Here is a 27,374-nt window from a genome sequence, read left to right as displayed (position 1 = left end):
TTACAATCTGCCACTTGTGATGTCATCGGGATGTGGGACAAGATGTTCTTCCCTGCAGGTGCACAGTGCCAGGAGGAAAAAGGAAGCACAAGTTTCTTGTTTGGAACTTCTACATTTCTATGTTGCTCTCCCTTGTTCACTGTGTCACCCATCCATGGCTGTGTGTCTTGTCCCTGCTTCTGACTTGTTTCCAAAGTCTTCTGTGAGCAGGAATGTGGTGGGAGCAGTCAGCACAGTCAGTCTGCAGCTGCCCCTCACTGCCTTTCCATGTTCATGATGGGATTAGGGGGATTTGGGTGGTTGGTGGCTAGCTTTGGGTGAGAGTCTCCAACCCCTGTGGCTTGTATCCCTAGCTCAGGAAGAAGCAGAAAGGAATGTTTTGCTCCAGCCCCATCCACTCCCACCAACACTTGCCCACAGTGCCAGGTTCCTTTCCACTTCCCAAGTCTCTGTGTTTCTGGAAGATAACATGTTGGTGCTCCTCAAACCAGCAGCAATGGATCCTGGTAGCACAGCTGCAGGAAGGTGCTGGAGTTGTTGCCTTCCTGAATAGGTAGAGGGGCCCTTTGCCCATGACTCCAGAGAGCCCAGGATCCATCTCCCTTGTTGGCTCTGCTGTCTCATCATCCCTTCTTGCCTCAGGCTACTGTCACCATTCGAGTCATGAGCACTTCAACCACTCCTTTGTACATTTAGAAGAGCATATTTTGTTAGCTTGAGGGTTGGATGGAGCAAGCTGGGACTGCTGGGGGGGCTGGGGGGGAGCACTGACTCTGCCCATTAACATCAGCTCAAGTGACAGACCCTGGTCTCTATTCATGGGGCTTCTCAACTGCCTCATGGAAGAGGCCATCACATCCAGGAATTTCAGGACAATGCCTACACCAGATTGTCCCATTTGGTTTTGAAGTCAGAGTTTGTCATTTCTACAGCCCTACTGGATCAATGGCACTTTTTGGCAGTTTCTGTGTGACTCTTCTGCTTTGCTTGCCCAGGAAAAATGTTTGGGAGTTGAGTTTGCGAAAATCATTAAATGCTCAAACGTAACTTCCTCTCTTTTCTCTTGAAATAACTGTAAGCTGCTTCCCAAATTTTTTCCCCAGACACCTAAAAGCTACAATCAGCTCAGGCTTTTGAAAAAGGTAATGAGAATCATTCAGTTTTATTAGATAAATTTGAGGATTCTTTCTTGATTTGAGGCAATTCAGAAAAGGTGTCCAATAGCAAATATCAGAATTTGTTCTTAAATGTTACAAAGAGAATTCTCATGACAAGTTTTATAAGTATTGCCAGTGGTTCTATCTCAGGAACTCTTATAGAGCAATCAATCAGTCAATATTGGGGCCACCCCATCATTTAATGTCCTCATGAATGACCTGGATGCTGGGACAGAGAGCACCCTCAGCAAGTCTGCAGGTGTGAAGCAATGGAAAGGATTGCTCTGTAGACCAGAGGTTTCTTCTGCTGTTCAGAGAGACCTCGGCAGCCTGGAGAAAAGGTCTGGCAGGAACATCAAAATGTTCCACAAGAAGAAGCACCGTCCTGCACCTGGGAAGGAACAGCCCCATCCACATGCTAGTACAGGCTAGGGACCAGCTTGTCAGAGAGAAACTTCTCAAGGAAGGCCAAGAGGCTCCTGGACTGGCAGAGCATTGGCAGCAGTGGAGGGAGGGGATCCTTCCTCTCCACTCAGAGCTCATTGATTTCCTGTAGGAGAGAGAGCTCAGCTTGCCAAAAGAGTCCAGGGAAGGGCCATGAGGATGACTTGAGCCACTTCTTGAAGAAGCTGAGCTACCTCAAGATGTCCCCTAAAGATTTGGTGACCCTGTGATTCTGTGTTTCTGTACAGGTGTATCTTGCACATGCTGAAAAGCCAGAAAGATTCCATCTGCGGAAAACCAACAATAAAAGACACTAAATGCAAGAACTGGATTGGAAAATACTTCTGCATTTGCATGAGACAGTTTCTATCTAGTTATGTTTCTTTATTTTAAATTCTGTTTTGATAATTCTTAATAATAGAATCTATCTTCTGAATCAGGAGAAAAAAGTTGAAACAGTAACACTATAAAAGTACAAAAATATTGAGCACTGAGCACGGAATATTCAGCTCTGAACATGCAGATAGTCACACACAGCCTGCTGGATTAAATGAAGGACCTGGAAAGTTGCCCAGCATTATTTTTATGTAGCTCTAAAATATCAAACTTCTTAAGAAATATAGAATACTATAGCAGATTTGAGGTGATGTTTCACTCATTCCTGGACTATTCATATGCTACAATGAGAAAACCCTTACAGACTTTGAGAGTTTGAGTCATTCAGATTGCACATGAATTTGTATGCTAGTGGATACGATCAGCACTACAAACAGATTCGGGAAATCTCCATTTGTCCGTGTGACTTATGATTTCTCTCCACAGTCTAAACAGTGTCTGGCACTGCCAACATTTGTTTCCCATCCATCCAAAGCTGCTGGTTTTAACCCAGCAGAGGAACAATCTTTTCACTGGAACTTTAGCCATGGATTTATTTAGTACTTCCCTGAAATAGGACCCTGTGCCACATGAAATAACTTTGAAGCTGGATCTAACTTGAAAGTGAGCCCTGCTTTGTGTGGTGGTGTTGGACAAGAACACTTAGAGATTGCTGCCAAATGCAGGGCTTGTCCTGCATTTTTCTGCTTACAGAACTGCATTTTCCAGGGGCTCCCATAGCACTAAGGCTAGCTGAGCACTTGCAGGTTTAGCCATCAGAACCTTCTTTTTATTCCCTCTCAGAATGCTCAGTCATGGTCTGGTCTTTCTTCAGCAGAACTAGAAATAGGAGGTACTTTTTGCCTGTCTCTGGTGACATGACTCCTGTTCATGCCAAAATGCAGGGATGGCATTTGGTCACTTCATAAAAGATGATGAACAAATATCAACGTGTGATTTTTGGTGTCCTAAACACAGGTTTGAGATACAGTGCAGAATGTGGAAACAAATATAGAGAAGTTTCTGGATATTAATAATTCTCCAAAATAGAATGCAGCAAGGACATAACTAACAACTGGCACATAGCAATGTCAAACTCCTTAGTGAGCATTGTGTAGGTAAATGTGTCACACATGTAACACAAGCAGCAGGCAAGAGAAGAGATGCAGAGGCCTGGAGCCTTTGGTCACCCGAGGATCCACAGCATTCTGGGGGCTCTACTTTTAACATAAACATTAATTTTAAGGCCAGTGACTTCAAAGCAGAAAAGAGAAGATTCTGCAAGAACTCTGCTGGTCTCACAGTCTCTGGGCACTCTGAAGTGCAGGGTGTTCCTGAGTACCATCACACCATTCTCCCCATTCTAGAAATGGATCTCCATACAATATTCTTTTTTTCCTTTATTTGCATCACCACCCCATGCCACAGCCACACTCTCAGATCTGCAGCTGTGCAAAGCTGAGTCCCAGGCTTGGCTCCAGCAGACAAAGGGAAACCTTCTGGAATTTGCATGTACCCTCAAAATGCAATTTTTGCAAAACTGAACCAAAAAAAGTTTATTTCACCTGATTGAGCTGTCTGTGGATGCACAGCAGCAGAAGATACATCCCAAAGAGAGTCTTCAAGAATGGAGCTGTTTTTATTGCCTATTGACAGGTTTAACTGCAGATCTTCGGTGAGACAGGGAATTGAAATTTGGTTTTGCAAAGCAGGAGAGTGGTGACTCACAGAGAAGAAAATACCTTGTGTCAATTGAGTGCAATTTTAGTGTTTTATATAAGTTTACATTTTCTGGTAGAGTCAAAATGTTCTTCATATTGACTTCAAGGGAGTTTGTTGCTTCTTAGAAAGCCTTAGAGTATCAGTAAACAAAACAGTCTCTGGAGAGGGTAAACTCTGAGTCTTGCTCAAGGCTACCTAAAGCAAAGAACATGAAATTCTAAACTCTGCAGAAATGTCTGCATGCCATAATTTTATCTCTCCTTCATAGTTTAGCCACAGCTACTCTGAGGTGAAAAACAGATGCCAATATCTGCACAACAAGCTATCCACATTAAGAGATTAATACAGGAACTGAACAATCAGATAGCCATTCTCTCAAGTGTAGTTTATATACTTAAAATACAGGATTAATGCCAGCAGGATTATCTATGTCATTATTGAATTGTAATTTAATTGAGGTTATGTAAATTAGTGTCAAAATTCTGTATTAAAGAATCAGCATTGTAACTACTTTTGTTGTTAATGTTGCATGAAGCTGCTTTTTTCTGGTCTTTTCCCTTTTCAAAGCTGAGGTTTTGTGCATTGAAACAAATTTATCAGTAGACACTGGAGACCCAGTACTTCTCTTATGAACTTGTGCACATTTTAAGAAAAAATATTGTAGGAAATTGAAATACTTTAGGATAAGTCTAAGGTTGTTTTCTTTCTTGTTAATTCAAGCTCTTTGCCTTAAGTGATAGAAGGACTAGAAAATTGCACAGGAGAACAAGAAATCACCTTTTTTTTGGAGAGTCAATAAGGTAGAAATTCACCCCTGCAACTGCAGCCCCCATTGCAGTGAAAGCAACAAGTACTTGCATGTGGCTGTAACTTTTTCCTATTAAATTGCTACTTCCATTGTGGAAGATAACCACATTTACCAATCTAGTAGTTCCTCAGCATTAATAATATTGGGGAAATTATTTTTTTCCAAAACCAAAACATATCTATTTTTTGGGCAAGATTATAACTTAAACATGCTAGTATCTACTTATATGCTACTATCAAGAATTTTTTGAAAAGAGAGAGGCAAAGAAGGTATTGCTCATATAAAATATGTATTGAAAAATTTTTTTCTCTGTGTGCCAGAAATCTAATAAAGATGACATGTCTATACCAGTAAAACACTGTGATTACCAAATAGCAGAAACTTTCATTTCATGCAGCTTTTTGCTTTATTTTAATGTAAATCCTTGCTTACTTTATCCTGTGAAAGCACAGATTATTCGGTCAAAACTGAGCCAAATTTTTGAGTGTCTCACGACATTCAAAATGCTGCCAAGTGAAAAGAGAAGCTTTATGTTTTCAAATCTAATTTTGGGGCTTTGGGCAAGATTTTTGTAGTAGGGCTAGCAGACTTCGTCTCCAGCACCACTCTGCTGTGTGTCACTGTGAACCAGAAAATGTTTCCCTTCCAGAAAACAGGCATTCAAGTAACTGGGGTCAGTGTGATTTTTTTCCCTTAATTTTTGGGTTCAAAGGCACTGCATTCCTGGAAGTGTAGAGGCAGGCAAGGTGCATCCCTTTTTGTAGCATGGATGGAACATTTGTGTTTCCTACTTGAGACCATGTCAGCCCTTGGGTTAGTGCAGTTCTTTTCAGCTCTACACTTCAGTGGCAAAGCCAGAGAAGTTCTCCCATGCACAGCTGCATTCCCCAGGGTGTGCCTGCCCTTTGTCCTGAGCACACCCAAAATGCTGTGGAATTCTCCATACTGGGACCCATTCTGGCACTTCTGTGCCCTGTATCTAAGCCACTGGGCCTGGCTCTGACATGAGCTGCCACTTGGGACACAGCTGCTGCAATGTGTGTGACAATTCACAGCCCTGTCCCTGTGTCACTGAGACCCAGCACAGCTGATGGATGATTTTCTTTACCCTCCTTCCACAGCACTGATCTGCACTCTCCTGCACCCTCTGGGTTACAGGCTGTGCCTGCACTGCAGCTGGAGGTCAGTGCTGCTGCAAGGTCCAGCACTGCAGTTCATCATCAGACCTGACAGGGCTTCAGTGGAAGGTTTTGCTCCACTTGCACTGAGCGATTCTGAAGCCTTGAGAGTGTTCACGACAGTCTGTGTGCTGCAAAACAGCACAGTGAATCTGTATCTCTCCTGTGTACCTGCAGTGGACATTGCTGTTCAGCAAATGCTGGGAGCCCACTGATGCAGGGCTCATGATGGTGTTACTGCCTGCCCTGTAGAGCTGACCTGCTCACACAGACACACAAACATTGCCTGTGATGGCACAGCCTGGGGTGGCTGACAAAGGGTGCAAGAGTGCTGCTGTCATGTGCAGGCAGAGAAATGGAAAGATGTGCTGATGAACAGGAGGGGATTTGTTCTGGCCCATTTGAGTAAGTGTGCTGCTTCAGAAGGTGCTGAGAATCCAGTGCCATTCCTGGAGGATTCCACTCCATCACCACTTTGATGCTGCAGGTGCTGCAGACAGGTGAGCACCACATGGGATCTCACTAATCCTTGATCCTGGCTGCTGTTAATCCTCAGGCTGGTATTTAGCAGTGATCAAACAGCATCTCTTTTTCTCCACCATCTTTTGTCTCCACCATCAAGCTAGTGCAGAGAACTGACCCCAGCTCCAGACATTCCCCATGATCAGCAGGAAACCTGGCTTTGGTCTTTTTGGCATGCAGTTCTCCTCAATGATGGGATGCAGCTTAACCGTATCACTTCTTTGAAAAATCAAAATAGACTTTGAATATCTTATGCTGTAATTTGAAAGTATAAACCTTGAAAATCAAAAACTTCTTCCAGATATAGATATAGATGTAGCTAATTATACTATTTTTTCTTTACAGGCTAGTTTAAAAGAAGGAAAAAGGTTCTGTTTAAACTTTTCGAAAAATTTCTCTTTTGGAGAATTATTAATATCCAGAAACTTTTTGTTTTGTTTTCTTTTTTTTTTTTCATAGTCTGCACTGTGTCTCAAACTTGTGTTTAGGACACCAATACTCACACGTTGATATTTGTTCATTTTCTTTTATGAAGTGACTAAATGCCATCCCTGAATTTTGGCATGAATGGGAGTGAGGTCACCAGAGACAGGCAGGAATTACCTTCTGCTGATTTCAGCAGTACTGTGAAAAATAAAATAGTTGTTAAATGAGTATAAACAGGAGGTTAGTTCATTTGCATAAAGCATGTATCATAGCACGTTTAGAAAAACTTATTGATGGTTTATTTTCTCAGATAATATTGTTATTGCCAATTACTGCTCCCATCACTTTTCCCCACTCTTGCTCCTCCACATTCACCAATCCCACCATGGAAGGATGGAGTGGGACTTGTTCCTCAAAACACAGAATGAAAAGACTTGAAACTCCTGAAAGCTTTGGGAGGAAACTCAAGTAATGGCAGTACCAGGCAGAACTCTCTGTGGATCTTTGCTTTCATGGAATCTATGAATATTTTGGGTTGAAAGGGGATTAAACACACCTTGTTCCATTCCCCTACCATGATTAGGGACAGCTTCCACTATCCCAGGTTGCTTCAAGCCCTGTCCAACCTGGCCTTGGACACTCCCAGGGATGAGGCAGCTGCAGCTTCTCTGGGCACCCTCTGCCAGGGCCTCAGCACCCTCACAGGGAAGGATTTCCTGCCAATATCCAATTTAACCCTGCCCTCTTCCAGCCTGAAGACATCACCCTTGTCCACTCACTCCACATTTTGTCTGAAGTCTCTCTCTGGCTCTCTTGGAGTCTCTCTAGGCTCTGGAAGGGGCTCAAAGGTCTCCCTTCCCTCCTCCAGGCAGAGACCACCAGTTCTCACCGCCTGTCTCCATAGCAGAGGAGCTCCATCCTTGGGATCAGACTAATTAAAATAAATCTCAAGGCAGAAATCAAGTACTTGATAGTGACGAATCATCAGCCTTGCAGACAGATAAATTAGGTTTAACATGTCTCAGCAGCTGCAGAAGCTACAGAAAAATAATAAAAGCAAGTAAATGGATGTAACAAAACAAGCAAAACCAGACATAACAGAATGATGGCATCCTCAAATCAGGGACACTTAGCCAAAAACCAAGACTAGGACAGATTATGAGGAACAAAATAAGCCAAACTCATCAAATTGGGTAAAGTATAATTGTGGCAGAGGAAACTGCCTTCACCAGGGAGATTCCACCCTGGATGCCCGGCTGAGCAGACTGCTGCTGGCCAAGTAAAAGGCCACTGAGATAAGACGTAATAAACAATCCTTGGAACAAGAGAAAACCGTCTCCGGCAATCTCTCTTCGACTGCTTCAGAGAGAACCAGAGTTTGAACCACTCCATGTCCCTCTGAGGTGATCTCGGGCCAAAGCAGAAACCTCAGACCGGGACAGACCCCAAGAACAAAACTGGACGCGAGCAAAGTGGCGCGTGAGGAGCGAGAGCGCGCTTGGACAGCAGCGCCCGGGTCACCGGCCCGGCTCCTTCAGCTGCCTCAGCCGCTTCGGCCGCCCTTTGGCCGACTCAAGCCGCCCTTTCCCCCTTCAGACTCCCTTTGCCCCCCTCAAACACCCTTTCTGTGCCCCAGCTGCCCCTTGCCCGCTCCTCCTCGCCCCGCTTTTGCCCGCGCCGTTCATTCTGTTCCCGCCCGTGGCTCCCCTCACGGCGGCCGCCATGGAGGAGGCGCTGAGGCGGGCGCGCGGCACCGCGGTGCTGCGGCCGACAGGGCACTCGGGCGGCGGCATCAGCCAGGGCCAGAGCTGCGGCACGGAGCGCGGCCGGCTGTTGGTGAGGAGAAACTGCGAGGGGCAGCTGTGCCGAGGTGCCGGGCTGGGGAGCAGCATCCCTGGCTTGTGGCGCTCCTGCTGCGGCAGCACGAGCGGGGCTGTGACCGGGGCAGTCCCCTGTGCTGGGCGCTGCTGTGGCACCTCCAATCCCAGGGGCGGTTTTGGGCAGGACAAGAAACGCATTGAGCGGCTGGAGGAGGTCAAGAGAAGGGAATGGGGCTGGGGAAGCGTCCGGAGCAGCAGGAGAGGCTGAAGGAGCTGAGAAAGGGGCTCAGCCTGGAGAAAACGAGGCTCAGGAGGGACCTTGTGGCCCTGACAACAGGGAGCAAGGCCAGACTGTGCTCCCAGGGAACAGGCGAGAAGATGCAACCTCAAGTTGTGTCAGGAGGTTTAGACTGGATGGTGGAGAAAATTTCTTCACACACAGAGTGCCCAGGGCAGTGCTGGCTTAGTGGTTGGACTCAAGGATCTTACAGGGCTTTTTCATCTTTAACACTCGTATGGTTCTGTCCTTCTAGAGCTGCAAATTCAAGCTTGACTCTGTTATTTGGTCTGGAAAGTCATGGTGTCTGTGAATGTCAGCGCCATTCTTCTAACCCCCAGCTGATGGGGTGTATTGTCCATGGCTTCCTAGACATTTGCTGTATTATTAGAATAATTAATAACTGTATTAATGTATTAATACATTTTGTGTGCATGCAGTTTGCACTCCTTCAACTGTAAACAGAGTTTCTAAATTATAGAGAATGCTAGAACCCAAGTTGCTTCTCAGTTTGTTTTACAAAGTGAAATTTCTGCAACTGTAAAATTATCAAGTCTTATGGTACAGTTCTTTCTATATCTTGTGCATTAATAAACATTTGCTCCAAACTTTTTATTTCTTTTCTATTTTATTTTATTTTGCCTGTGATTGATGCTTACAGAGACTAATGCTTTTCTTTAATATATGGCAGGCCAGAAGAATGTTTCTGGGAGAAATGGCAAGTTTGGAAGCTATCCTGAAAACACAGGCAGTAAGAGTGCATAAACCCATAAAGGTTGTAGAATTGCCTGGGGACAACACTGTGCTGGTGATGGAACATTTGGAAATGAAGTGTTTGAACAGGTGAAACAGTTACTTTTGCCTCCTTTGATCAGAAACATAATCATCTCTTTATAGCTTATTAAAAGCCAAAAGAGAGGAGGGCCAAAACACTCAGAATGGTAAAGAATTACTCAAGAAAACTGCAGAACAGTTCGACAATCATCAAACACAGTCTTCCGGAAAGGGAAAACAAACAAAGACCTGTGGTGTCCAGCACTACCACATGTGCCTTAGGCCATAGCACTGCAGAAGCCAAGAGACAAAAGCTTCACTGGGCCAAGGAGCCAGATGCTCTCCCAGAGGCACCAGCTCTTTAGTGCCTCAACATGACAGATCTAAGCCCATTTTGGAGCTCTCACAGGCTGGGGGGAATTGCCAGGTCCTGGCAGGACTCCAGCACTCAGCATCCTCAGCCACCAACAGCAACTGCTGGCTGGTCAGAAACTTGCAGCTCTGTCTTGCACTAAAGACAGCACCAGCCAGAACTGGTACTTACCAGCTCAGAATATTCAGCCTGTGCTGCGACCACAGCTGGAGGCTTGTTGTCATCTTTGGCCTCATCTTTGGCCTCTTCCCCAGGAGCAGTGGGAACCAGAGGAGAGTGTGCTGTTGGTTCTGTGCTCTGTGGACAGACAGTAGCTTGAGGGACAGGGAGCTGCCTATCATTTATAACCTTATTTCTGTTCAGCTATACACCCAGATCTTCTAAGGACAAGTCACAGACTTTTACAGCAATAGGATTCTAAATTACTCCAACAAAATTAAAATGCTCTGATTCAACAGTACTGAAAATTGCTCTGAATTAGATAATTCACCCTGGCTATTATTAGCAAGCAACATTCTCTCTGCAAACTGAGCTTTGAGTTCTTTAAATTTCTGAAATGGAAAATTAGGAAGCTGCAGCAATGCTTTTGCATTTGCTGCTGCATACATGGAAATAGATTTTCTCTTAGCCTACCCAGTTGGCCCTCCACACTCTACTGCCACAGGCCAAGCTCACAGCTTCCTTCACAATACTTAAACACCAGGAACATCTAATGTTCCTTTCTCACTCACCTCAGGAGCAGCACCTCTGAATACACGTCTCAGGTGACCTCTAGGGGGCAGGAAAAATGAACCAAATTCGTTGAGGAAACTGGAGAGAACCAGTTTTTATAAGGCCTTCTGAGAAGGTCTCCCAGTTTGCATTTTCAAAATTGTCCTGCTCAATCCAGCAGACTGAGGAAATGTCAGACTCTGCTGCCACAGACTCCCCCGTGAAGGGAATGCACCCTCTGCAGGTTCCCTGCAAATGCTGCCCTCAGTCCCATGGTCACAGACTCCCTGTTCTTAGGGGAAGGTGTTAAAAGGAGCTTTACCAAATCAGTGGCATCCTAATGCTCTTCCTGTTTCAAAATCAACCCAGTCACTAGGAAAGAGCAGGAAGACGTACAAAAGCCAGGTTATGAAAATCTCTACTTACGTCCCAGACTAGTCAGGTAATATCCTGAATAAGCAACGCCATAAAGTGTGCAAACTGCAGCAGTGATTTGCTCAATCATTGCAACAGTGTTATGCAAGTTTTCATATTGTGTTGAAACACCAGAACAAACAAGGATCTTGTGGGTGCATTGCTGCCCACTGACAATCAGGAGGATGTTCCTGTCCCGAGCACGCCCAAGGGCCAGCGCAGCGAGGAGGCGCAGAGCTGCTGTGCTTCCACCACGCCAGAGAGGACACCAGGCCTGTGGCCAGCACCAGCTCCAGCATCTTCAGCTGCACTAGATCCCAGGAGAGGACTCCTGCCACTGGCCCCGCAAGCTTCAACGTGGAGCAGGAAGCTGGGATGCCGCAGGCCAGCCTCCAAGGGAGCCACAGCTGTCCCCAGCCCGTGCCGGACCCTGCAGAGTGGGACGAGCCCCAGGAGGAGCCAGAGCAGGCGGCAGTGGCAGATCCACCTGCCCAGAGCAGCATCTGCAGCCCCTCTGCTCCTGGCCAGGGCAGGGACCACTCTCTCAGGGACTCCCAGAAAAAGAGAAGAGCCCCCAGATCCCAGGAGTCTCTTCAGCCCAGCAAGAGGCCACGCTACTGGTGGTACTAGTGAGACTTTAGCCGAGAAAAAGGAGATAAATTCTATTTCTCTGACCAATTCAAGGTTCTGCTTTCTCCCCTTCTACTGTCTTTGCCTGATGCCAATATCTCACCACAGGGCGACCCTGGAGCCCCAGGACCATTTTGGCAGCATTTCCACACACAGGAAATCCTGCCACTGCCGTGATGGTGGAAGAGCTTCTGAGAAAGTGGGTGCTGTGCACCACATGCTTGTCCTGGAAGATGTGTCAAAGCTGCCTGCTGACTTACCTGGAATTCTGTAAGGTTTTTGACACAGTTCTTCCCTGCAAAATCCCTCCACTCAATGAGAGAGAGATGGATTAGGACAAAGCAGAAATCAGACTGAGTGAGGATTAGAAAATCTATAGGCAGAAACCCTGCATAAAATAAGGAATCAAAATTCATTCTGAGAAGCAGGACCAGCCCCAGGAGCAGTCACAGCCATGGAGACACACCTGGAAGGGTCACCAGAGGCCGCCAACTAGGCAAGGTCAGCTGGAAAAGCCCTGAAAACAGCTTCAGATATCTCAGTGTCTTCAGTTTGTCTGTTTGTGGCTTCTTGGTTGGATATTTTGTTATGTCTTGACTGACTTATTCCAGATTATTTTCATTTGCATTTAGATTTGTTAGCTGCTGACATTTTGCTTCAGATGTCTCAAATAGACATTTTCATTAATATTTTCCTCAAAACAGTCATTTTTATCTTCTATTATCTAATTGAAGGTCTAAATGTTTATTTTAAAAGATATAATCTCTCAGCTACTGTTAAAGAGAACAGGGTTTTTTCACTGGAAAACAGTTGATGACACAGTCCCTGGTAACTAATTTAAAAATGTTATATACACTCACAGCAAATAAATCTATTACTATATTGTAACCAGTTCTAGCATTGGTGATTTTGCCATTTTTAATTCCTAAGCGTTTAATTCCAGAGTATTTTAATTGGCAAGTGAGTGTGATTGAAGAGTACCTTTTGGCCTCTATTGGGTCACTGTAAGATCAGTATCCCGTGTCTTTTAATGATTTTTTTTCTTTCTCTGTGTTTTTCTTTGTGTTTGCTTGAAGGTTTTTCCAAAAGAGATTCCACACCACCTTTCCACTGGAATCTCATTTCAGCTCTACACTCACTATTTCAGAGGGGTCAGAAGCACTGCTTCATAGATTTTCTAGCCCATGAACTTCATTAATAGTGACTACTCTCACAACTCTTCACACATTTTTATTTTGCTTCATAAAGACTGTCTTTCCTGTTGTATGTTTCTGCTCCCCTAACCCAAATCAATTAACATCAAATTCACTTTGTAAAGTGATCATCTATTTGAAATCTACATTCGCATTCACTACACTGAAGGTCCACCATTCTTCCTGCTTTCTGTTTAATACCTTGTTTTTTACACTGATCTTAGAAATAGAAAGGTTGCATAAAAGAAAAAAGCAAGCAGAACTCTAGAACACTTTTATCATTAGTACAGGTATTCAGAAAGTGAAAGGAAAACCCCACATTTAGTTCTCAGTGCAGTACTTGTGATCAACTGGTGACGATAACCCCCAAGATTCAGTTAAGTCAATCAATATGAGCTAAATGTTGATGGACCAGAAGATAACTCTGTCACTGTAAAATGCTAAGAACTTAAACCATTGCCTTAAAAAACAACCAACCAAACAAATACACAAACCCCTGCTTTTTCCAAAAGCTTTCCTGTGATAATTTTGGATCTTTCTCAGTGCCTTCTACCATGCCAAGGCACCCACTGATGCACATCCATTTTATTTGTCTCTAACCCAACTGCCTTTTTCCATCTCTTTTTCCTTCTTTACTTCCTGACATGCTCTTAAATATAGTCCTCAAAAAAGTGGTTAGAACCCTTTGTTCAGTCAAAAGCTTAGCAGCTGAAACTTGAGAGGCTTGGGCTGGAGACAAGGAAAACCTTTTTCCCCACATGGACAAGGTGTGGGAGTGAAGGCCTTCAGAGTAGTTGTGCCACTGTGGAAGATTTCGAGTCTTGCCTGCCTGAAGTCCCAGGCAACCTGGTCTGACCCCATGAAAGACTGCTTTGAGCAGGAAGCAGAAGGAGAAATCTCCTGAGATGTTTTCCTTAACTATTTAAACTATGTTTAACCTTAACTATTGCTCAGTTCTATAACACAGCCAAGTTGGTTTCTACTTCTTCTGTGTTGTAAGGCCAAGGCAAAGGGAGGGCAGGGCTGCAGCTGCTGCTGCTGTGTGAGCCCTGCTGTGCGTGTAGGTGCTCCCAGAGCCGTGTCTGGGACGGGCTGGAGCTGCAGATTTCTTGTCCTCTCAGTTACCTGAGAGGTGCCCTGAGGTCTAGTTTCTATCTGGGAAATCCTCTGCTGGGTAAATTGCCCAGTCTTGTTCTCCATGATCCAGAGCTCAACCACCTTGCTGTTGGGCATCTGTGTGGGAAGAGATGTGTGTTCCCATGCAGTCCCTGCAAAGCTGCAGCCTGGATGAGACTGTTCTGCCCAGGGCTGTGCAGGGAGGAGCACACCCCTGTGCCAGGAGTTGCCAGGACTCCTTCCTTAGCAGCCATTCCACATCTTCAGTGTCAGCCCCACATTCAACACTGTCAGCTTTGACAGCTTTAGGACCGTGTTGGAGGAGTCAAATCTTCTCCATTGCTGAAAGCCTTTGGGGCCCACATGATGTTCTTAAGAATGAGGGATTGAGGGATTAAGCATGTGAGAAACGGAAGTGTTGTAGTACATTGCAGGTGCTCAGCTTTGGGATTTTACTTTCTCAATGGAATAGAAACACTACTTGGTCGTCTTAGTTTTTTGGTTTTTTTTTTTTTGTTTTTTTTTTTTACCGTATAGATATTGCTACACAATCATGGGAGTATCCTAGTTCCATAAATGTTTGCCTGGGTCATACACACGGTCCAGCAGCAGAGGGCTCCTAAAAGCACCACCTGGTGATGGATTGTGTGAGCAGCTGGGTGGGGGTGGTGAGACTCCCAGCCAGAAATGAGATGTGTGCTTTTGGTGTGGGTTTGCAGCACAGAGCCCTGGGCAGTGCTGGGACTGAGCTCTGCCCTTGCTGACAGCCGTGTTGCCAGCACAGAGGGCTCCTGGCTTTCTGCTGGCTGATTTCTTACAGCTCATGGGATGAGCCAGGGTCAGACCGTCAGGGCACCTCCCCTCACTTGGTGTCTTCTGATTTTCTGTGTTCATGTTTTGTCTCAGAGGTCATAACAGCTTGAATTTCACTTTTTCCACCTGTGTTCTGAGTTTAAATCTTGCTGGCCTGGAACTTTGTCCTCTGTCAGAGACAGCTGTGCTTTTCACAGTCTGCTCCTTATTTCACCTTTCTTTATAAGAATGGAGAGTCCTCAAGCCTCAAATATTTCTGCCTCTTTATGCAGGGATGCTTAAATAGAGATAGAATCAATTGCCATTCACTTTTCTTTTTCTGAATAGTCTTTTTTGAGATTTTTAGGATATTTTCCTTCCCATATCTCATACAAGGAAAAAAACCTCCTCCCTCTTCCCCAAAGACTCTTGCACAGTTTCTTTCTGCTATTTCTGATTCTTTATCATTGTCGAATATATATTTAAATCTTATTTGACAATGAATGCAAGAAAAAATATTGATAAATATTCGAATGTGAAGCTCATATTAATATTTCTTCTAGTGATACAGCAAAAAGGCCCATGTTTTAGTTGTATAAAATCCTTTTATTGGTGTTTTGTTTCAAAAGTGGAATTTTTTTTCCCTGCTCTTTACTGTTCTCTGTAGAGAACTGAGGCATATATAGGTCCCCTATATATATAGGTCCTCCTATATAGAGAGAATTAATGGCTTTTCACATAGATTTACATGTGCATGAAGGGGAACTCTTTATTTGAAAGCAGTCATTTACTCTCCTAGATCTGCTCAGGCAAAAAAGAGATAGTTAATTCTGTTCTAGTTGGAACTGATGGCACGCTTTCCAATCCAAGCATAAAAGAGCTAAGCTAAGACAGCACATCTGAACCATCAGTGATGGCAGGGAAGAGTTTATGGGTGCATCTCCTTGGGGAATATCTTAGACTGTCTTCTTGCTGGCTTGAGTTAATCTCAGTGGCAGGACATAATAAAATGAGCTGTACATCTTCTCCTGATCCTCCTTTTATCCATAATTTCTGCTTTAATATCTGAATCTTCTGTATGTCCATGGGAACTTGGTGGTTGTTCATTACTACCTTCCCCAGGACAGGTGGGAAGTCTAATTTTACATAACTGCTTTGGTGGCTAATAAAATACAGACTACATGCTAAAATGTACCTGCTAGCCAAACAAAGCCTACAAAGAAAATTAAATAGGGGTATTTAAATGCAAATGGAAATTTGACACATTTGCGGTTGGCCCATGTGATTGGTCTGATGATTCCAAATATTCTAGGAGTTTTTATTTTTGGGTGTACACTGAGGAAGAAATATAGCCAAACATCCAAGAATATACATCATTCCAGAGTTTTAGAACAGCCATTTCATCTCCTTTGTCTAATTAAGAAGCCCACAAATGCACGCCCTCTGTTTCCTCAGCCAGGCAGGGCAGGGAAGCAGGAATGATGGCTCTAGGATGGGCACTGAAAGCTGTGGATGGCAGCCCCCAACACACCACCAGTGCTGAGAAAAATGTGGTTTCACCCTGCAGACCCCAGAGTCTTCCCCAGCAGGAGTCAGGGCTTGGGCCAGATTGGCTCAGTTCCTGTTTGTGCCCAAATAAAATCAGCAGTGGAGGTGTTGTCACAATCTGCCGCTTGGGATGCCACGCTCCAGAGCCTGGTGATGTCACAATGGGATGTTCCCCACTACAGGTGCACAGTAGTTTCTCCTTTTGAACTCTGCATTTTTGTGTTACTCTCCCTTTGTCACCTGTATCATGCATCCATGGCCGTGTGTCTTGTCCCTACCCATGGCACATTGTCCAGGTGTCCCATGAGCAGGAATGTGCTGGGAGCAGTCAGCATGGACTGCCCTGTGGCTGGATGGTGCCTCATTCCAGCCCTGCCTTTCCCTTGTGCAATGCCAGGATTTGGAGTATTTGGGTGGAGGTGCCCACCGTGGGTGAGAGGAAGGATCCCCTCCAGCTGTGGGCATGTAGGCCACTGTGCCCAGCTGTGTGAGAAAGCCCCTGCCAGGCCCCTCAGGCATACATGGTATGGAGGGAAACTTCCTCATGATCCCCATGCTGACACCCTGCAGTGGTGCCCAGGGTTGCAGGGACACTCCTTTTGGGTGGGCACTCGACCCATGGGCACTGGGGCAACAGGAAGATGCCAATAGAAGCCAGAGGTGATTCCCAGTTGGATCCTCAATGTACCTGTGACAAGATAATTTGTCCCCCCTGCCCATTCCACCTTTGTCATCTGCTGCACTGTGGCTGTGTGGCTGCAGCAGGATTTTCTGTGGGAGGAGGCACCACTGACATGGCCCTGAGGCTCCAGACCCCATGGCTGCACCCCTCAGCATGTAGGTGCCACCAACAGTGGGGCACGAGGGGAAGGGTAAAGCCATTAGCAGGAGGAGAATCTCAGAAATTGTGTGAGTGACTGTTACAACAATTTATTTCCTTTTATTATTTCCTGACTAAAGGATTGCAGGAATCCTGCTAGTGCTGCTGTCAGAGTGGCTGTCTGATGGGAGGACGAGAATCTTGGCAGCTCTGAATCCTCTTCTTTGTGGGGAGCTGGGACTCCTTGGGCAGAGGGACCTGCCAGCACTCACTGCTGCAGCCTCTCTGGGCTCTGGTCCCACTCTGAGGGGTTGAGTGCAGGTGAGGAGCAGCTGGGTTTCCCAGTGGAGATGGATGCTGATGTACCAGCTTTTTTCTCCACTTTGGAGTCTGCAGAGCTGCTGCTGGACCTGGGTCTGGATCTCCTGGATCTTCTGGATCTTCTGTAGCTGCTGCAGTTCCTGGAGCTGGAGCTGGAGCTGGCCATAGGGCTGTTGTTCTCATCCCTGACAGGGCCAGAGCACAGCAGCCTCTGGGCCTCCCTGCTGCACTGCTGCACAATAACACTGCTGATGCTGGCACATGATGTCAGAATCTATCCTCTGGTGAGGTCACAATCTGCCACTTGTGATGTCATCGGGATGTGGGACAGGATGTTCTTCCCTGCAGGTGCACAGTGCCAGGAGGAGAAAAGAAGCACAAGTTCCTTGTTTTGAACTTCTACATTTCTGTGTTGCTCTCCCTTGTTCACTGTGTGTGACAGTCCGTCTGAGCCTCTCGTCTGTTTCTGCCCATCGACCCTCGCCTGAGGCCTGCGCTGGCCAGGGTTGGGAGGAACGCCAAGTGACTGTTCCGCAGGTGATGCTGTTGGGGGTTGAGTGTTTTCTGTTACTGTGTCAATTGAAAGAATTTTTCCCATTGTCATGCCAATGGAGCTGGCTGGGCTACACCCAGGATCTCTGATGAGACCAGACAAAAGGGAGTGGGTGGGAACGGCCCCGGGGGGGCCTCTGAGGCTTCCAGGAGGGCACTCGGGTTTCCGGCGAGCTGGGAGGAGGACGCGCGGGGATCTCCAGCCACACGTTCGGAGCACAGGAGAGCCAGACCCTCTGTGATCACCTGCCCTGCATCTGCCCTGTTCCAGCCTCCTGCCTCTGCGGACACAGCTGATCACCCGGACACACACGGTGAGCGAGGAGCCGCCGCTCCAGCCCGTTCCCGCCCAGGACCGGCGTGGCCGCTGCCGCCCCTCCACCCCCCCCTCCTTCCTGCCTCCCTTCCCGCCTGCCCTTCAGCAGATCCGGGCTGTGGACTAAGCACAGAGACAGCGTGCTTGCATCTAAAGGGACTGACACCGAGTTATCTATTTTGTTCTGTTAGCAATTTTAACTGTTACTGTTTTCTGTTTGTACAGTTAGATATATTAGTAAAAGAGCTGTTATTCCCACCCCATTATCTCTGCCTCAGAGTCCTTGATTCAAACAATTATAATACTTGGCGGGGGGAGTGGAACCAAAGTCTCTATCCCAAAGGGAAACTTCTGGCCTTACTGGCAGACACATGTCATTTAAAACCAGGACCGATTTTGGTGCCCAGACGTGGGACAGAGGGCACTGAGTTGAGAGTTAAGAGAGGAATAACAGCTCTCTTAACTGGCAATATGTTGTCTGGTTTAATCTGGTTTGTGTTCCATGTGGTCACAGCCATCTCCCTCCCATTTGCAAGCCATTTTTTGAATTTGGGCCCCCTCACCAAGGTTGCTGTGGCTATTGTCCGATTGGTTTGGTGGATTGATTATGTCAGGAAGTCATGGGTTTTTAATTTTTTCTGGGAAGCGGTTGCATGGATCCGGAGCTATCGTACTCTAACTGCGTGTTTCTGGGGCTATTTCAGTAATGGTACTTACTGTGAGATAACGAGTGCAAGGGAAATTTTCTCCCAACCCATCACCCAGTTTTTTGAGGCTACCCCACTGGTTCTCAAGGATTTGAGATCTGTTTTAATTGCCAGTGCTATTATACAGTGGCTGGTGTTGCTGGTAGGCTTGTTCTACTTAGCATTCAGAAACAAGTGAATATTGGCTTGGACGACAACTCTGATACCTGCCCCAGGGACTAGGGATGCTGCCCCAGAACCTGCCTCTGCCCCAGGGACTAGGGATGTTGCCCCAGAAGCTGCCTCTGCCCCAGGGACTAGGGATGCTGCCCCAGAACCTGCCCCAGGTACTAGGGATGCTGCCCCAAAGCCTAACCCTGCCCCACAGCTCACCGCAGAAATGAGCCACCCAGAGTGGGTGGGGGCTCTAGTGAAGGATATAGGTCAAATGTTGAAGGAGCAAAGCCAGATGTTGAAGGAACATAGCCAGATGTTTAAGGAGCACAGCCAGATGATGAAGGAGCATTTTTCTCCAGCTGGTGAGAAACCCTGCCCTAAAGAGGGAGAGTCAGATGCTGCTGCAGTGGAACCCGTAGATGTTGTATCTGTCCAGGTTCCAGCTGGATCACAGGAGCAGCCACAGCCAGCAGCAGTTGCTCCTGTGGAAACTAGGAAATCTAAGATTAAAACAAGGCACTTAGATAATGGGGATCAGCAAGGAGGGTCCTCACAACCAGCAAAGGAGCCAGAGGTTGAGATTGTCACCGAGTCCCTCTCATACGATAGTCTCCGTAACCTGTGTAAAGACATTGCTCGGCGGGGCCGTGAGCCTTTTACAACTTGGTTACTCTGGGTCTGGGACCTTACGGGAACAGGTGTACAACTGGATGGAACTGAGGCCAGGAATTTGGGATCCTTGGCCCAGGATTCAGGTGTGGACCAGATATTCGTAAGGGAGCAAGGCCTCCTTTCCCTCTGGGACCGGCTTTTAATGAGTGTGAGAGAGAAGTTCGTCCACAGAGAGAGAATGCAGGAGCACCACCGTAGGATGCGCTGGAAGACCCTTGAGGAAGGGATCCAGCAGCTGAGAGAGACAGCAGTATTAGAGGTACTCTTTGGGAGGGATGGACAGCATGACAATGACCCTGACAAGGTCAAGTGCACAGGGCAGATGTTATGGAATCTGCCAACCTTGGGTCCATCTCAATATACCACCTACATAGCAATGATTAATGCCGATAACAGCCCAGAGACAGTGTGTTCTGTTGCCAACAAACTCAGAAATTTCGAGAGCATGATGAATGGCCCAATGCAGGCTAATGTCTCTGCCGTGGCCAGGGACCTCCAACAGGTCGAAGATAGGATGAGGGATATGAGGGAGGAGATGATGGAGAGAATTGAGGAAGTGAGGAAGATCAGCGTAGCACCAGTACGAGTCACAGGCCCCCAAGTCAGAGCTTCATGTCCCCCAGCTAGGGAGAGAGGGTACATCTCACGAGCTGACCTGTGGTTTTTCCTGCGAGACCATGGGGAAGACATGGGAAAATGGGATGGGAAACCCACTTCTGTCCTGGCAGCACGGGTGCGTCAGCTCAGGGAGAGAAATGCTAACCAAGGGAGCCGCACTAAAATGACAGTAGCCTCAACCTCCCACAAGCAAGGTGCAGGGTATTACAGCAAGGAGGATGTTCTGTCAGATCCCCTGGAAGGAACCTCCACTATGTATGCCCAGGAAAGAAATAATAACCAGGGCTAGAGGGGCCCTGCCTCTAGCCAGGGAGAGGCATGGGATGACAGGATCTATTGGATAGTGTGGGTGCAATGGCCTGGCACGTCAAAGCCACAGAAACATAAAGTGTTAGTTGATACTGGTTCACAATGCACCCTGATACCATCAGAACATGTGGGGAAGGTACCTGTTTCCATTGTTGGGGTGACGGGGGGATCACAGGAATTCACTTTGCTGGAAGCTGAGATTAGCCTGACAGGGAAGGGGTGGCAGAAACATCCAATTGTAACTGGCCCAGGGGCACCATGCATTCTAGGCATAGACTTCCTCAGGAACGGCTACTACAAAGACCCAAAGGGGTTCAGGTGGGCTTTTGGAATAGCTACTGTAGAGACAGAGAGCATTAAGCAGTTGAACACCTTGCCTGGACTGTCAGAAAACCCCTCTGCAGTAGGACTCCTGAAAGTGACTGAGCAACAGGTGCCAATTGCCACCATGACCGTGCACCGCCGGCAGTACCGGACAAATCGAGATGCTGTGATCCCCATCCACAAAATGATCCGTAATCTAGAGAGCCAAGGGGTGGTCAGCAAGAGCCACTCACCCTTCAACAGTCCTATCTGGCCTGTGCAGAAATCTGATGGAGAATGGAGACTGACTGTGGACTATCGGGCATTGAATGAAGTGACTCCACCGCTGAGCGCTGCCGTGCCGGACATGCTGGAACTCCAGTACGAGCTGGAGTTCAAGGCAGCAAGGTGGTATGCCACCATTGACATTGCAAATGCATTCTTCTCCATTCCTTTGGCAGCAGAGTGCAGGCCTCAGTTTGCTTTCACCTGGAGGGGCGTGCAGTACACCTGGAACCGACTGCCCCAGGGGTGGAAGCACAGCCCCACCATCTGCCACGGACTGATCCAGGCTGCACTGGAGAAGGGTGAGGCTCCAGAACATTTGCAGTACATCGATGACATCATTGTGTGGGGGAATACAGCAGTGGAGGTATTTGAGAAAGGAGAGAAGATCATCCAGATTTTGCTGGGAGCTGGTTTTGCCATTAAAAAGAGCAAAGTCAAAGGACCTGCCCGAGAGGCCCACTTCCTGGGAGTGAAGTGGCAGGATGGACGGCGCCAGATCCCCACTGAGGTCATCAATAAGATCACTGCAATGTCTCCACCAACAAGCAAGAAGGAGACACAAGCTTTTCTAGGTGCTATCGGCTTTTGGAGAATGCACGTCCCTGAGTACAGCCAGATTGTGAGCCCTCTCTACCAGGTCACTCGCAAGAAGAACGATTTCCATTGGGGCCCTGAACAACAGCAAGCTTTTGCCCAGATCAAACAGGAAATCGCTCATGCAGTGGCCCTTGGCCCAGTCAGGACAGGACCAGAGGTAAAGAATGTGCTCTACTCTGAAGCTGGGAACCATGGTCTGTCCTGGAGCCTTTGGCAGAAGGTGCCTGGTGAGACCCGAGGCCGACCCCTGGGATTCTGGAGCAGAAGCTACAAAGGATCTGAAGCCAACTACACTCCCACAGAGAAGGAAATCTTGGCTGCCTATGAGGGAGTTCAAGCTGCCTCAGAGGTGATTGGCACAGAAGCACAACTTCTCCTGGCACCCCGACTGCCAGTGCTGGGGTGGATGTTCAAAGGAAAAGTTCCCTCTACTCACCATGCCACCAACGCCACATGGAGCAAGTGGATTGCCCTCATCACGCAGCGCGCCGGTATTGGCAACCCGAATCGCCCTGGGATTTTGGAGATAATTACGAACTGGCCAGAAGGTGAAGATTTTGGTCTCGCTGATGAAGAGGAGCAGAAGCAAGTGACCCGGGCTGAAGAAGCTCCACCGTACAACCAGCTCCAGCAGATGAAACACGCTACGCCCTTTTCACCGACGGTTCCTGCCGCATTGTGGGGATGAACCGGAAGTGGAAAGCTGCCATATGGAGCCCCACATGACAGGTTGCACAAGCTACCGAAGGAGAAGGTGGATCGAGTCAACTTGCTGAACTCAAAGCTGTTCAGCTGGCCTTGGACATTGCTGAGAGAGAGAAATGGCCAAAGCTCTACCTTTACACTGATTCCTGGATGGTAGCCAATGCTCTGTGGGGTTGGCTGGAAAGGTGGAAAAAGGCTGACTGGCAACGTAGAGGAAAACCAATCTGGGCTGCTGATGAGTGGAAAGACATTGCCACTCGGGTAGAGAAGCTCCCCGTGAAAGTCCATCATGTGGATGCCCATGTTCCCAAGAGTCGGGCTAATGAAGAACATAGGCACAACAAGCAAGTAGATCAGGCTGCCCGGATAGATGTCTCAAAGATAGACTTAGATTGGGAACACAAGGGAGAACTGTTCCTGGCTCGATGGGCCCACGATGCCTCAGGCCATCAGGGCAGAGACGCCACCTATAAGTGGGCACGAGACCGAGGGGTGGATCTAACCATGGACAGCATCTCTCAGGTTATTCATGACTGTGACACGTGCGCTGCCATCAAACAGGCCAAGCGGGTGAAGCCCCTCTGGTATGGGGGGCGATGGTCCAAATATAAGTATGGAGAGGCCTGGCAGATTGACTATATCACACTGCCTCAGACCCGCCAGGGCAAGCGCTACGTGCTGACCATGGTGGAAGCCACCACTGGATGGTTGGAGACCTACCCTTTGCCCCACACCACTGCTCGGAACACCATCCTGGGCCTGGGAAAACAGGTCCTCTGGAGGCATGGTAACCCTGAAAGAATTGAGTCAGACAATGGGACTCATTTCAAAAATAGCCTTATAAACACCTGGGCTAAAGAACACGGCATTGAGTGGGTGTACCATATTTCCTACCATGCACCAGCGGCTGGGAAAGTTGAATGGTGCAATGGTCTGCTTAAAACCACCTTAAAGGCACTTGGTGGGGGGACTTTCAAGAACTGGGAGATCAATCTACCAAAGGCTGTTTTTGTCCCCTGCTGTGTCTTTTGCACTCTGAGATCCATAAAAGAACCAGTCGCGACTCGCTCTTGAATTGAGCGGACCGTGACATTTTTTGGCGTAGTCGGCAATTGAATTCCCGATACTGGGGGAGTTGGGGTTTCTGTGCACTTTGTACCAGGGGAAGACCTGTGCCATTTCAGCCGCACCTAGCCTGTCAGTGCCGCAAGGACTGAACAGTGTTAGAAAGCAAGGGAGGTGGTATTGGGTTCTTCCCGCAATCTGCACACAGACCCAGGTGGATAATCAACTCCATTTCAGTAATCGGAGAATTTTTTGAAAGGATCTCAGCTGAGCAAAAGATGGGACTTGTGTTTTTTGTTGTATGCTGCTTGGTGTAGTCGAGGAGACACCCATTGAGAAACTAAAAGAGAACCTCCCAAGCGGTTTGGTCTCCTCAGCCACTCCAGGGATGACAGGGGGTTGTCCTCAGCAGAAGTCTGGGTGACAAGTGTTTCTCTTCCTGAAGTGATTTCTCCCCCTCGCACACAATCATAACTCAGAGGTTATAGTTGTTGTATAATTATTGTATTTGACTACTTGGGATTGCAAAGAGACAAGTGGTTTTTGTAGTTAAGTTAGTACCTCCCAAGTAGTGTGCCTCTTCACCCACTCCAGGAAGAGAAGGGATTCACAGTTTCAGCTGTGCTTTTTGTGTAACTTTAAGTGTGTCTCCCTGAGAGTGGTTTTAGTCCCTTCATAAAAATGTCTGAAAATGATAAAGCTGCATTTTACGCTTTACTAGCTAAGTATAATGCCAGACCCTCCCAAGGGGGGGAAGACTGGGCATACAGTAATTGGTTTAATTTAGAAAATGTGATTGATAGGATACATTCTTTGCAACATGAAACAAAATTCAAACTGAGCAAGAAAAAAAAAAAACACACTTTGCTCAGTTCTAGGTGCTTGTCTTTCAGCTGCTGTAGAAACTCGTGTTAAACGAGTAAGTGAGGAAAGTGCAGTGATAGACTCCTTGCAAAACCTGGTAGAAGCTTTGCAAAAACTATTGCAAGAGAAAACAAACCAACTAGAACAGAAAACAAATCAGATAGAAACTCTGCAAAACCAACTAGAACAGGAAAGAAAACACAACTATTTGTTGCAATTTTCGCTGCTGTTCTTCCATGGGAATTTGTGAGGGGAACTGGAGGGTTCAAAATTCCTAAAACCTGGAATGCTGTAATTCCATGGGAATTTGGGAGTGGAACTGAAGAATTCTCAATTCCTGACACCCAGAATGCTGTTATTCCATGGAATTTGGCTGTGGCATTGGAGGATTCCAAATTCCCAATGCCCAGAATGCTGTAATTCCATTGCCTTCCTGAGAATTTGGGAGGGGGGCTGGAGGATTCTCAATTCCTGGCACCTGGAATGTTGCTATTCCTTGGGAATTGGGTGGAAGTTTGGGAAGCCTTATGGGGGATTCTAAATTCACAGCACCTGGAATGCCATTATTCCATGGGAGTATGGGAGTAGAATTGGATGATTCTCAATTCTCGACAGCTGGAATGTAGTTATTCCATGGGAATATAATTGGAATTTGACAAGACTATGGAGGATTCAAAATACCTGAAAGCCATAGTACCATTATTTCATGGGAAATTGGGAGGGCATCTGGAGAATTCTTAATTTCTAATGCCCAGGACGCTGCATTTCCATGGGAACTGGGAGGGGAAAGGGAGATGTCCGAACAACCAATGCCCGGACTGCCGTTATTCCATGGGAATTAGGGATGGCACGTGCACATTCAAAATGCATGACGTCAGGAATCCCACTTTTCCATGGGAATTTGGGAGTGGAACGGGAGGATTCTCAGTTCTTGACACTTGGAATGCTGTTATTCTTTGGGGTTCTGGTGGAAATTTGTGAAGGGAACAGGAGCATGATAAATTCCCGATACCCAGAATGCCGCTATTCCATGGGAAATTGGGAGGGCAACTGGAGAATTCTAAATTCCTAATGCCTAGGATGCTGCAATTCCATGGGAACTGGGAGAGGAAATGGAAGTATCCAAGGTACTAATTCCTAGACTCCAGTTATTCCTTGGGAATTTGGAAGGGCACCTGAACAATTAAAAATTCATGATGCCTGTAATCACACATTTCCATGGAAATTTGGGAGGGGAACTTGAGGGTTCTAAATTCCCAAGGCCCAGAATGTTGCAATTCCATGGTTTTGGTGGGAATTGGGTGGGGCAGGTGAAGGGATCTCAATTGCTTACATCTGGAATGGCATTATTCCTTGTGAATTTTGTAAGATTTTGGCAGAGCTTATGGAGGATTCTAAATTCCTGACAACCGGAATGCCATTATTCCATTGGAGTATGGGAGAGGAACTGGAGGGTTCAAAATTCCTGAAACCTGGGCTGCTGTTATTCCATGGGAATTTCGTGGGAATTTTTCAGGGTGTGTGGGAGATGCTAAATTCCTTACACCCAACATGCCATTATCCCATGGAAAATTGGGAGGGCAATTAAAAGCTTCTCAATTCCTGATGTCTGGAATACTGCTAATCTATGGGAATTTGGATGCGGAGCTGGAAGATTGCAAATTCCTGATACCCAGAGTGCTTTATTCCAGTTGTAAGTTGGGTGGGGAACCGGAGGATTCCAAATTCATCATGCCCGGACTTCTGCTATTCCCAAGGAATTTGGAAGGGGAACTGGCAAAATTTAAATTTCCAAGGTCCTGGATGCTGTATTTCCATGGGAATTTGGGAGGGGAACTAGTGATTCTAATTTCCCCATGCCTGAGACACTTTTATTCCATGGGCATTTGGGAGGGCATATGGACGATACAAAATTTCTGATGCCTTGGAATGCCATTATTCCAAAGGAATTTGGGATGGAAACTGAAGGATTCTAAATTCCCAATGTCCAAAATGCTGTAATTCCTGGTTTTGGTGGGAATTTGTGAGGGGAGCTGGAGGATTCTCAATTCCTGACACCTGGAATGTTGCTATTCCAGGGCGGTGCTGGCTGTCTCCAGGTACTCGTCTGAGTGGTCAGAAACCCTGACGGTCTCTATTGGTGTCCTGCAGAGGGGGCACGAGGGATTTCTGTGTGCCCATGTGCCCACCGCAGCCCAGGCAGAAGCCATGGTGACAGGACAGAGCAAAACTAACATTCTTCTGGGAGTCCTGGCAGACGGGGCAGTTGCCATCAGTCTCTGTGGGCATATCAGGAGTGATGCTCCGGGACTGGCACCGAGATTTGCCAGGAACAGGCCGTACCCAGCACCAGAGCTTGGCTGCCTTGGTGCTCTCGGCCTGGCAGCCTCGCTCAGCAGGAGTTCAGGCTGGAGCCAAAGTGGCCCTGCCAAGGTCTGAATGGAAGCAGTGAGGGGCACAATGTCACAATCCATCCCCCTGTGATGCCACGGTCCACTGCTCTCTGACACCCCGAGTGACAACACAAAACGCATTCCGAGTCCTTGGAACCCCAGGACAAGCAGTGAGGGATGTGAGGTCACAATCCAGTGCTCAGTGGTGTTACCATCTGTACTTCAGACTGCTCAACACTGTGATGACACATAGGTCTTCCATCCCTGCAGGCACATGTTGTCAGGAGATAAAAGGAAATACTATTTCTTAGTTTCAGTTTCTGCTTCTCCATGATGCTCTCCCCCAGACACCTACATCCCATGTCCTTGGCCCTGCCTCTGATCCCTGCTCCACAGCATGCAGAAAGA

At 47.1% G+C, this 27,374-nt stretch overlaps 1 protein-coding gene across 2 annotated transcripts in view; it reads right to left on the bottom strand.

Moving 5' to 3' along the window:
- The window catches only part of LOC306814914 (uncharacterized protein), a 31,140-nt gene extending 20,029 nt beyond the window's left edge, over positions 1 to 11,111 (bottom strand). For both annotated transcript variants that reach the window (XR_013777280.1, XM_079331429.1), the window contains exons 1-3: positions 11,014 to 11,111; positions 10,608 to 10,645; positions 10,048 to 10,173 (exon numbers count right to left, since the gene is read on the bottom strand). Coding sequence is in view for 1 of the 2 variants with exons in the window: in XM_079331429.1 (XP_079187555.1) it covers positions 10,048 to 10,173; positions 10,608 to 10,645; positions 11,014 to 11,092 (243 nt within the window). In the remaining variant the exon portion in view is untranslated. The remainder of the gene's footprint in view (positions 1 to 10,047; positions 10,174 to 10,607; positions 10,646 to 11,013) is intronic.
- Positions 11,112 to 27,374: the final 16,263 nt, after the last annotated feature.

The sequence above is a fragment of the Erithacus rubecula genome (assembly GCF_903797595.1).
Source record: "Erithacus rubecula genome assembly, contig: SUPER_Z_unloc_3, whole genome shotgun sequence".
NCBI classification, from domain to species: domain Eukaryota; kingdom Metazoa; phylum Chordata; class Aves; order Passeriformes; family Muscicapidae; genus Erithacus; species Erithacus rubecula.
Note: the sequence above shows the minus strand (reverse complement) of the source record. Positions and strands in the feature narration are given on the sequence as shown.